This window comes from Strigops habroptila, chromosome 4 (assembly GCF_004027225.2).
Source record: "Strigops habroptila isolate Jane chromosome 4, bStrHab1.2.pri, whole genome shotgun sequence".
NCBI classification, from domain to species: domain Eukaryota; kingdom Metazoa; phylum Chordata; class Aves; order Psittaciformes; family Psittacidae; genus Strigops; species Strigops habroptila.
The window spans coordinates 60,603,990-60,616,184 of NC_046358.1; the positions used below are offsets into that span (position 1 = coordinate 60,603,990).

General features: G+C 42.7%; 1 protein-coding gene across 2 annotated transcripts; it reads right to left on the reverse strand.

Moving 5' to 3' along the window:
* Positions 1 to 903: 903 nt before the first annotated feature.
* Positions 904 to 9,968, reverse strand: DEPDC7 (DEP domain containing 7). Of its 2 annotated transcripts, none has more exons than XM_030484990.1 (9): positions 9,857 to 9,968; positions 7,036 to 7,423; positions 5,091 to 5,221; positions 4,051 to 4,240; positions 3,027 to 3,241; positions 1,901 to 2,043; positions 1,580 to 1,705; positions 1,396 to 1,474; positions 904 to 1,217 (listed from the first exon to the last, which is right to left on the reverse strand). In XM_030484990.1, the coding sequence occupies exons 1-9, from the start codon at positions 9,927 to 9,929 to the stop codon at positions 1,003 to 1,005; spliced, it is 1,560 nt and encodes a 519-aa protein (XP_030340850.1). In that variant the 5' UTR covers positions 9,930 to 9,968; the 3' UTR covers positions 904 to 1,002. The 2 variants fall into 2 exon arrangements, with proteins under 2 accessions (XP_030340850.1, XP_030340851.1); XM_030484991.1 differs by lacking the exon at positions 9,857 to 9,968 and adding an exon at positions 9,447 to 9,544.
* Positions 9,969 to 12,195: the final 2,227 nt, after the last annotated feature.

The window sequence follows — 12,195 nt, forward strand, 5'->3', positions numbered from 1 at the left end:
TTTGATCCCAATTAAACTAGATTTTTGCCCCCCAAATGAAAGAGAACAGAGTTTTTGATTTCTTGCAATAGTGAGTGTAAGGGAGTTTTTGTTGCTGGCATCAGCCCAAAGGTAGCCCCACAAGAACCACAATTAGATCTCTAATCATGCTATGTATCTTCCCTGCTTGCAGTTGCCTGTGTTGCGCAGCTTGAGATTTCCACTGTAGACTACACATAGATAAAATATACAGCTGTAAGAAAACCCAAAGGCCTTTCATTTGTTCCAGCTCTTTTCTAATTACAGCTGGTGACATCAATAAGACTTACAGGCAGCAAAACAGTGCAGGGATGAAGATAACTAGCCAGAAACAGTATGTTCTGTGGCAGCCAAAGCCAGACTGACTTAAAAATCCAGAATATCTCTACCATCCCAAGAGAGTCAATGGGAGTTCAGGGTACAGAGTAGGACTGGGGAAAAGCCACCTTCCCTGACAATTCCTCAATGTGGTGCCCTTTTAGCTTAAAACAGCACAGTAATTTCTCATATACACATACAGTATAGTTCAGCTAGCAAGCTTGAAGAAAAGCTGCGGAGTATCGAGCAGAAGGCATTACTCAGCTCTGTCCATGGCACAGCAAGTCAAGATCAATGCCACAAGACAGTCACATAATGCAAGGGCAATTAGAAAAAACTTTTCAACATAAAATTCAGTGCTGGGGTAAAGGAAGGCTCAGGGAGGAGTTTTTCCCATCTTACCGATTTTGATATTTAAATAGAGGTAGTCAGTAGGCTTGGCTTTAGGTGAGGATAGGAAGGATTATTTTGGTCCTACCGCAAGTCAGAATGAGCAAAGCTGAACTGTAGGAACAAGCTAAATTTGGGTACCATTCGCTTTGGTAATAATTGCATAAATTCCATCCATTGCCACAAAATAATTTTATTAGATACACAAATACAAAAGATTTACAAATATATTAGTGTTTTCAATGCTGGAGTATAGAAAGTAATCTATTTATAAAGTCACACACACATATTAGTAACTCTATCTCCAAAATACTGCATAAAAATACTTGGATTGCTACTATGAAACTGACCTAGCAGTCTCCTTCTCTCTTTGTCAGAGAGCTTTGAATCTTCATCAATAGCTTTCAATAAAGATAACAGCTCATCTTTTGTGGTCTTCTCTGTACTGGAGCGATATTCTCTTTCATCAAGCTTTTGGCAAAAGGTATAGCCTAAAAAGGAAACATGAGGCATTCAGACAGTTACCACCACTCTCAAGATTCTACAGACCTATCCTCCTTTAGAGTCAAATTAGTCATTGTTACAGCAATGTCTTTTCACCTGATCTCAGTCCCTTCTATTTCTATTTGGGTGCATGACAAGAATAAAAAGTTCAGTTTAAGATGTTACCTGTTATGTTACTTGGATCTTGACCTTTCTGCAAAGCCAGCAGTTTATTGCTGACCATTTTATGCAGTGTCCCTGGGATCTTGAACAGAAGGAGAAGACAGTGAAACAGCAGCTTAGAAAAAGGCAATTCTGCATATATCTTATATACAAGATAACAAAAACCTGGTCACCTTCTAGCTCTTACCTTTAACACATCTTTTTGGTGGTCCACAAGGAACAAGATCAGGAGGTCAGTTTTCCCTCTGGATAAGGTTTTATTGTTGATAATAGCTTTAGAAAATGTTCTTTTCACAACCATCCTGTTGTCACTCTAAAGAATAACATGAAATAAATAACCGGAAGAGGAGAATTAGTCTCCCTCTTCAAGAAGGGCATCACCTTTGTTTTTGTACAGCCACTGCTTTTCCTGTAGTCATGTATCTAAGCTACAAATGTGTTTTCTGACCAGTACCTGTGATTTCAGTAATTGTAAAGCAACATGTAACAGTTAAGTATACACGTTTACCTCCTCCTGTAGTTTGAGCTCAGAATTATGTGCTGCAACAGCCATGAAGTACAGTAGTCTTCTGAACTCCTCCCTGACGTGGCTGTCTAGGAGTTTCAAATAGAGTTGAACAGCTTCTAAAGATTGCTCCATCTTCCCATTCACTGGGGAGAGACAAAGATACCTATTGCCATATTTATTTAAATAAATGTTACAATAGAACACCTAAATTAGCCACTGTTCATGTCTCTAGACAGAACTGGTCAAACAAAGCAATTCATTCCCATAAAAATTCCTCCCAGGCTGATGAGAGCTGTTTGCATACAAAGTGAGAACAGCCCACACCCAGGTTTGTATTCAGGCAGCTCACTCCCAATTAAGTTCAGTTGCAGTTCAGCCATTCTGAATGGCATGTGAAACACTGAAAAAGGAAAAGGTTTCCAGAACGACCTCTTGTTCTAGAAGTAAAGATCTCACAAGAAATGAGGAATGTGTCCCAGATAAGTGGGCCAGCTCCATGAATTAACTGCAAACCATTTTGTAGAGTTGCTAAGTTTTAATTTGCCTTACTATGCAGAATAGCCATTTTAAATATGTACTGGGATATAAATGCAAAATATTCCCACCACAAGAATAATCATCAAGGTGGAGAAGGATGAAAAATAAGGAGAACAAGGATGAGATGATGTTAACTGAGGACTAAAACATGAACAGCTTTCTAAAATGCTGTCTTAACATGAAGTCTAAGAAATGCATTTCTGTTGAAAAGAGGGGAGAGTTGCGAATGGGGTACAAAGCATCCACACAGCTTTACGTTTAGATATTATGGCCTAAGTATTTAATATTAGACCATATTTATTTAATTTCCTATGGATATTTACTTTCCGTGGATACCAACTACTACCAAAATATAGCACTCCAGTTTCACAGCCATTCTACATAGGCCTGAAGTAAAATACAGAACTGCATATAGCCAAGACCAAAATTTCAAAGCACAGTCTTCATGACAAGTGTCCTAGGTTCAGCTGTAACAAAAAAAACCCCAAACTTGCACAAGACAACCTTTAAGCTTGGCTGCTGTAGTAAATACTCAGTTTCTCAGTACATCTCACACATAAGCTTAGGAACACAGCTTTATTTTACTTACCTAATAGTTCTGCAATTCCTGAATGAATTTCAGATGCATGGCTTAACAGTGGCTCCTTTTTTTGGCCATAGTATCTACCAATATTTTCAAACAGCAGTAGTTTCCATGTGTCTGCTTTGTCTGGTTGATCAGGCAAGTTTCTGCTAATATCTACCACCATATGATCTGGAAGATATTCCAAGCAATCTATTGCTGCTGAGAGCCATTCGTCTGTCCTAGAACACAGAGTGGTTTAATTTTGCAGCATGACTTTCTGATGCCTTTCAGAGTCGGTTGCATTGTTTTCCACAGAAACCAGGTAGACTGGTTTCTCAGTTGCAGTGAAAACTGCTTGTGTAGGTACTTAAATATATTAGAAATTGACTCAAAAAGGAAAAATATTTTTCCTGACACACTCTAGTAGATCACAGCCATATACCTTTCTGTTAGGTGTTTAATCAAGATGAAGAATTAGTAACCCATGTAGGTAAATAGTCACAAGCAGTTAAACCTAAAGTTAGTCATGTCCTCTACTGTTAGACAAGGACATAATTATTGCTAGATAAGCAGAAACATGAACCTTAATCAGATTCAGATTGGTAAAAGTTTTTCAGACTATGTTTTTAACTGTATTTATATACAGTTTCAGGCTCAGCATTTTTGGCTCTTACTGTAGTAGGAGAAACTAAACTATTTCCCTTGAGTAATTTTTTAAGGAAGAATTTTCAAGGTGACAGCAAAATGCTCTATTGTTCCCTCAATGCAGCAAACAATTTACCTCTGAACTCTATAAAATACTACCATTGCATTCAAAAAAAATCTTTCAGTGTTCAGCAGAAACCGTCTCAGCTACTTCTGGTTTAGAGCTTAGCAACTGTTATTTAACAATTATCCAGTCAAGTCTAACAGGCAGAAAAGTGCCTGCTCACATCCTTCCTGTAGTACTGGAGACTGCTATACTTCTACCCAAAGATCAACTGTGCTTTACATTCCTATGAAGGCAGAAAGTTGTTCAAAGTTGCAGAAGTGAGTGACAAATACTTACTGTGAGTCACTGAAAGCCTTGAGAATCTCTCTGTCTAGGTAGTTACTTGTGATGACATATCCAGTTCCCTTCCTTGGTTGTGGAAGCTGAGGTCTGATCTCTTGGTGCTCAAGTAAAGACTCAAGGAGCGGAAGGTCCACAAGCTGCAGCAGACGAGCAATTGTTTGTTCTTGCCATACTTCATTAATAACTGGGAAGGGTGGAATACACAAAGCACATGGTGATGCAGCAAGTGCAAAAAGAGATTATGAAAGACAAACCTCCTTCCTCCCACCAGTCCTAACCAAACAGATGAATTTCACCAAAACAAAGATTCACAGCAGCAGAGAGTGCAGCCCAAACCAGCTTTAAATACCTTTTATAACTGCAGAAGGCAAGAATTAGCTATTTGTTTAGTTAACTACAAGTGCTGGAGGTGCCTTACGTTCTTTGTGCTCTCATTTGCAAGCAGCATTTGTTCTAGATAAGGAATTACGAACAAGAGTGTAACTGCAAGACTGTCCTTATCACAGCTTCCACAATTATGATCTGGCTGGAGTTTTGTGAGTCTCTAGGATACAATTAACATTTTAATCAAAGGAAAAGGCACACTAGAATGAATTCTCAGGGACAGTTTAACACAATATTGAAGGAGTGCTGGATGGTGCAGATTCACAGGTAAAAAGCTAGGGAAGAGTTCTAGCAATAGCAGACTATTTGGCCACGAGTAAGTCAAGCACGGAAGTAGAGCAGGTAATTGAATATTACGAAGAACATTCCTAACTCTAATCAAGCTCTGTACTATTGTGTATTTCTTCTCCACAAAATTCAGTGCTGACTTACAAGTAGAGGTAACAGGTCCTGTCTGATGAAACAAAAAGGTAAAAAGCAAGCCTGCAACAAATATAATTCACCTTTGTTACGACATGGTTTTCAAAACAAAGGTACTACGAGAGACAGTTTGATTCCCTCTCCAACCTGACAGGCATAAGCCTTTCCAGTCCTACAATGATTATCTTCCTTCTCCCACAAACAAATAGCTGCAACATTGCTTGGCTTACCTCGACGGGACAAGCTGTCCGAGATGTTTACTTGAGGGCTATTTGCAGGCTTTAAACTCAGGTTTTCCCAGAGATCCTCCAAGCTTTCTGGTTTGACAGGAGTAGAGTGAAACAACATGCTCTTCTCATGTCTGAGATTAAAAAACAGTTTATATACATTTATCTCCATATGTAGAAAACCAAACATATCATGTAACATATATGGATAACTGGCTGAGATTATAAAATGTTTTATCTATATAATTCATTTAGTCTTCCTCCCCTCTCCCCTGCCTGCCACTTTCTCTGTCCAAGTCGCACAGGAGAATGTATGATACCTTAAAGAACTATTTGCATGCAAGTGCAGAGTTCCGCTCTTGGAACTTGTCACAACAGCATCAGCAAGCTACCTCAGTTACCACAGAGAGAATCTAAGATGACAAAATGGTTAAGGAGGGAAAAGTATTTAAAACAAAAAAGGCCCAAACAAAATTCCCCCCTCAAAACCTCCAGAGTTTGAAGATATTATTCCTGATGATGAAGTGAGGAAAATTAAGAGCTGTTCTTGGAAAACTTAGGTGGCGATTGCTCTGTAGCAACACCAATCCTAAAGCTATGTGGCTTATTCGTGCCATCAACTAATGGAAGGCTTCGGAAACCTGGTACCCACTTCTTGGGTTAGCTGGTTCTTCTCGGAGTTGCTTTCATATGCTATCAAGTAGATCACATAACTCCAGCCACAGAACCATTATTCCTCCAAGCATATTTGTTTCATTTCAATTTGTATAGCTCCTTTGGTTTAGGGCACTGCAAAATCCTTTTGATGCCCACTGTCTGCTGTGTATGTGACCAGCTGTCTGTATCAATAAATCTGTTCCTTTCAGTAAATGAAGCAATGTAATCCAATGGATCCATGCCCTGCCTGGAAGAAAAACGCCTTCATTCTACACTAACAGAACATGAATAATCTTGTTTCATGACTGTTTGCCCATTATCTTCCAAGTCTTGCTTTAATAGCCTTTGTAATGAATATATTTTAATATATATTTTTAAATACCACAGTTGATTAAAGTGTTTTTAACTCCTCACTAATTCTCCTTTTTCCAAATAAAGACTTGAGACAGTTTGCTTCAGCACAGAACAAGAGCGAGAGGAGTGTGCAAGGGAAGAGGAAGAGAGAGAAGAAGCAGGACAACACGAACATAGTTTCTTGTAAGAGAACGTCAGAATACGTTCAGAGATGAATGCTTGACAAACACTGTTAAAGGGCAGTTATTTCACAACACACCATCCATGTAGCAGTGTGTTCTGCTTTGTGAGGGTTTAGTTAGTACCAGGGTTCTCTTTGCCCACTCTTTAAGAGACAGGGAAACAAAATCTCACCACAGCACTTCCACCTGGTTCTACAGTGGCATGCAGTAGCATAACAGCCTGCTACCTAGCCTAGGAACAAGTCATACATGCATGAACAAACAGCTGAAAACATTTCAAAAAGCTGAATTTGAGATGTAGTGAAGCCAAGATGATGAAAGAAGTTTTTTTGCCTGGGGTTCCCCCCCGCCTCCCCTTAAAAACTGGATGCGTAACTGACTTATGCCAGAGCTAGGTGTGCAGTGACTATAGAGATTGTTCCACTGCATTAGCCTATCTGATGCACCCGAGTTCCAATTGGTTGTATTGGTTTAGAACCCAGCAGATCAGTATCTGTAATGCACCTATCTCTACCTTCTTCCCCTAAGGCAACATGATATCAGACATAGGAAACAAATAATTAAACAGGCTCAATCATTTACTCACTCCAAATTGCTGTTTCCTACCTATCTTCCATCCACACACATCTGTGGAGTACCTCTTCCCCCCTCCCCCAGATCCTGTAATTGTACTGTAGTTTCACCTTCTCTCCCCTAGAATACACAACTTTTCCTGTTGTAAAAAAAGTTCTTATCTTTACATTCCATGTACTGACCTTTGTGGTGTACCCTGTTGGAAATCCTTATCCAGTTCCGTCTGGTTTGAGACACTGGTGAATCTGTAGAGGCTACTGCTGCTGTCTTCAAATACAGAGCGTTTGTCTTTCCCAAAGACCCTCGTTGAAACAGCCTCAAATACTTTGTAATCCATCAGCGCTTGACATACACGAACTATTTTAGCACGGGAAATATCAACATCCCCAAAATACTTGTTCTGTAGAAGATGGGCAAAGACAACATCCACAGCATCCGAGCCAATGAAACAGTCATGATAGCACTTGAGGTTCTGGCGACGCTTTTTCACCTCCACTTGAGTTTGAAGTGCATTGATAATACTGCTCCAGACATATGTTGCTCCAAATGGTTTCTGTGCCAAGCTAAAGCCTAAGAACAGAGAACACAAAGACTTGAGTTCATGCTGCAATTAGAGAAGAACTGCCTCCTTTACCAGCTCTTAGCTTTCATGGATCTTGTAAGGATTTAAAAAGCTTTCAGTCTTCCAGCTTGGCTTGGCTTGCTCAGTTATTAACACTTAGTTACTTTCTTAGCAAGTCTGTCTGCATTGTATCAAGGTATTCCTCTCTGGTGGTTGCTCTCACTACATTACATTAGCCTGAAGCTTTACAACCAAGAGTTTCTACTTTTCCAGCCTGTCACTTTGACACACTCCCTTTTCACACTCCTCCATCACCTAAGTAGTTACACTTGCAGAACCTACTCCTAAGCACATGTGTTCCCACAACCAAGAACTAGCTGCATGTACTTGTAACATGCCAGTTCCTCCGCTAACTCGGACAGAACTGTACAGCTGGGCAGGAGACATATCAGAACCTTGTTTCTTGCAGGATTGTGCATACATGCAAGCTACCCACTATCAGTGCTTAGCATATCACTAGCAAGATCAAGACTTCTCTTGGGACACCACTTACTCAACACATTTATCCCACAGAAGAGCCTTCTACTACCATAGCTCCAGCTGAGCTTTAAGCTCTGCGTACTCAATGCCACTTCCTTGAGCCAAGCAGCCTTCCTTCCGCCAATAAAACCATGGAGCTATTACTAATTTACCAATCTGATTAAGAATAGCATGCTAACAACTAACAGTTTGACCAGAGGCTAGACATAACCTCCACAAGGACTTAAAACCACAGAACATGCTTGCAAAGTTTGCGGGTGGCACCTCACTGGGAAGGGTTGCAGCCACCAGAGAGGTTAGAATTAGAATACATGATTCTCAGTAAATCAGATGAGTAATTTATTAAGAGAGAAAGGAGAAGAAGAGGAGAGAAATCAAAATCTGAACGACAAAATATGGAACGAGGCGCTGGCAGCAATCCTACAGAAAGCCATCTGGGATTATGACAGACCTCAAACCAAATGAATTAACAGTGCAATGCAGTGTTTAATAAAAACAACATCCAACTCATTCTGGAACATATTACCATGAACATTTTCCACAGAGATGCAGGAGATGTTTTTTCTGTTCTGTTTAGTCTGAAGTGGCTTTAGTTAGAGAATTGTATCCCAACTTTGGGCACCAGAGTTTCCATTTGATCTCCATCTGCCAGAGAGCCCAGAAATGAGCAAGTTGGCATGAAGAGGGGGAAGTTTGGGAACACTAAAGATTGGGGGGTGGGGGGGAGGGGAGATAAAAAATATGCAGTGAACACAACAGCATTTGAACACACCAACAGTGTTGTTATAAGGGACAGCAACAGGGACCTTCAGAGACATTATCAAATAATCACATCGACACCTGCTTTCTGAAAAGATTCAAGTCAGGAAAAAGAAAAAGCTTTTCCATACCAAGCACTGAACCAGACAAGGTGGAAACCTCCCAAGACCTCCAGTTCCCAAAGCTTTAAAAGCTCAAGACCGACAAAGCACACACCTGCTGATACTTTGACCTGATGACACCTTCAGGTAGGCAGAGCAAACAACAGAACACAGAATTTCCTCCCAGCCTTATGTTTTATTAGCAGACTAGCCCGTTTGGAAGGGAAAAAAAAAAACCTCAAACCCAACACCACCAGACATACACCAACGCTGGTTCCTGTTGCTAAAATACATATCAACACATACCACCTACAACAATTCTACTATTAACCACTTTTTATCACCTCATCCTTCCACACAGCACCCAAAAAAAATTTATTTTTTTTTTTTTTTCCTGGAAGTGGTATTAAGTGTGGCATTAACGTTACAAGGTTTTACAAAGTTGAGGTGGAGGAAAAAGCCTAAGCTGTTCTCCACAGGCGACCTTTGGCCCTTCGTGCTGCACTCATAGAACAGTTTGGGTTGAAGGGAGCTTCAAAGGTCACTTAGTCCAATCTCCCTGCAATGAGCAGGGACACCTTCAACTAGATCAGGCTGCCAGAACACATCTTCAACTAGAACAACTGATGACCCACCCGCTTTTCGCTTGCTTCCAGGACGGACACAACCGCCCGTCCCACCCCGCCGCCCGCAGCTCCACCGGCACCCGACAGGCCCCGGCCGCAGGCGAGCTCGGTACGGGACGGCGGCGCAGCACCGAGCCCGGACAGGGCCTCCCGGGCGGAAACACCTCCTTCCACCGGCGAGCAGCCAACTTTTGAACCGCTGTGGAGCCGCGAAAGGCGCCGGCACGGACCTCCCAGCGGGCAGCAGCCGGGCGCCGGGGGGAACGGCCCCTACCCTCCGAGCCCGCAGCCGGGCTGACCCACCTCACCTCACCGGCTGTCCCCGCCGCGCCCGGGCTGAGGGCGCCCCGCAGCCCTCTCCCCCTGCCCAGCCACCGTCCCGTTCCCGCTGCAGTTCCCGCTCCCCGCCCCGTACCGGGCGGCCTAGCGGCGGGGCTGCAGATGGTGCTGAGGTTCAGCGCCGCCGCCTTCTCCCGCACTGTGGCCATGGCCGGTGGCACCGCTCCGCACACTGGCGCGCCGCGCCGCCGGCGGGGACAGGGAACCCTCCGAGGGGCGGGGCCGCCTCCCCACGCCCAACCTCATTGGCCCGAGCCCGGACCTGGGGGCGGGGCGTGCGCGGCGGCGGGCGGTGAGTGGCTGCCCGGCGGCGAGGCGGGAGCGCCTCAGAGCAGCCGGCGGGGCGGGGCGGGGCGGGGCGGAGGACGCTGAGGGGAGGTGGGCCCTGGCCCTGAGACACCTGCGTGCGGAGGAGGAGGAGGAGGAGGCGGCGGCGGCGGCGGCGGCGGGGAGGCGCGGCCGCGGGGCCGTGTTGGTCAGCAGCAGCGGCGCGGGCGCGCAGTGCTGCTCTCACCTGGCCGCAGTGCCGAGCACCGGAGTGGTAACGCTCCCGGTGCTTCCTGCAGCAATACAAATGCGTTTCCCGCCCCGTATTTACTCTGTAATTCAAAACAAGAAACCAAACCGGTCAGCTCTGTTTAAGCTAACCTGAGAACAGGCTCGTACGTGACTGTGGATGAACAATTAAACAGCATTCCTGCTTGTGACCAGGCTTGGGCAACCACATGTGGTTGAAATTTTCCTCTGATGTCTTATATGAGCTGCTCATTGCAGCAGTAGGCGTTTCTTATTGGAACGAAACAACAAATCCAGTTTCAGGGTAATAAGCTTTCTCTGCTGTCTGCAGGACACTGCTGGAGAGACCCAACATTGTTTTCCACTAAATATGGAGTATTTTGATGATTCTTACTCAATGGAATCATATTAGAACAACAAAAATAAAATAAATCATGTTTTTGGGCTGGTTTGAATAGAAGCAGACACAGAGCCAAACTGATATCCATGATATGCAAACTCAGAAGTATATAATGCACGTGAAAGACCAAATAATATTGATATTACAAGTGATACAAAAAATTCATTTTGAGTTCTTAGACTGTTGAACGGTCGATAGTAGCTTTGCAAAACAAAATCCTCCGTGAAACTTCAGCCTGTTCTACGATGCATTCATGCACACAGATGTAAGTGCAGGACATCTGCTATCCACTGGAGCTCAGGTCAACCTTCTCTCGTCACACTAAGGTCACTGTAAGTCAGTTCATCCTATACAAGTGACTATACAATGGACTTCTTCATGTTAGGCTGTGAAAAATGGGTACAGAGGGCTAGACACCACAAACTTAGGGCAAACAGGCATTTCTTCATGTTTCACTGACAGAGCAACCAAGTATTTAATTATGAAGTTCTAAGAGTGGAAGTTCTTGTTAAGTTTATAAAAGAAGTCTCAAATCTCTGGGCTCAAGCCCAGGAAAAAACCAAATCTATTCAAATGGCAGCAACATGCTAGCCTTTGAAAGTGAAAGTTCATACTGTTTTCCAACAATAGGAAGTGGCAGAGATTTCTTTCATAGGGGAAAAGGGGAAGATGTTAAAAAATGATCAGTTCTGACTCACAGGTGTCTGTTTTGACAGCTGCCATTAACAACCTAATAAAAATGATATATTGCATGGGTCAGTGGGGATTTCCATAATAAATTACTTTATTATTTCCTACTTTTGTAGTAGTTTGATGCTAGACTTTTTTGATGCATTGCCAGAATCTATTAACTGCAAATCAGTAAATGCCCGTGTTTATTTTCAAAAATGAGTTATTTTTGTCTAGTTGTTGAAATAAAGTGATGCAGTCAATCATTCTGCAATGGTTCACCATAGCCATGAGAGAATTTAGAATTACAAACATTTTCAAACAGGAGGTGTACCAGACCATTAGTGACAACATTACACCTCATCTCTGAGAATGATTTGTCAGAACGCTGCTTGCAGGGAACAGAGCGAACCGCAGCTAATGCACTGTGAGCAGCTCATCTAGAAGGTTATAGGATTTTTATTCTTGTATTTTATTACTAGGTGAGCAGCAGTCTACCTCGGACTTCTGCCTTTGCTTTCACGTGTCCCCACAGTGATGACAGCTGTTAACACACCAGGTTCTCCAGGGCCAGATGGGTCAGCCAACAGGTAGCTCTGGTTGAAGAGTACCCAGTACCAAAGGATGTTGAAAAATGCTATACATCTTCAAGTATTTCTTATAAAATGCTTTCCTAAAGCACAGATGTACCCTGTGTAATTATTAATATATACATAATTAATTTATATTTTTATATAGTTATTTTAAAGAACGCAATCTTGTGCGGCCAGTATGGTCATTCATAGCTGATGTCATTCCATAGGCTGTGGTGGAAAGATCTCAGGATGAAA

What these genes read in the sequence shown, in the direction of transcription:
- DEPDC7 (XM_030484990.1), bottom strand. Translation starts at nt 9,929, where the DNA reads ATGGCCACAGTGCGGGAGAAGGCGGCGGCGCTGAACCTCAGCACCATC. An exon ending in CAACAGGGTACACCACAAAG is followed by an intron (nt 5,222 to 7,035) that starts GTCAGTACATGG and finishes TTTTAATCTCAG; the next exon opens with ACATGAGAAGAGCATGTTGT. An exon ending in GGACAGCTTGTCCCGTCGAG is followed by an intron (nt 4,241 to 5,090) that starts GTAAGCCAAGCA and finishes CACCCTTCCCAG; the next exon opens with TTATTAATGAAGTATGGCAA.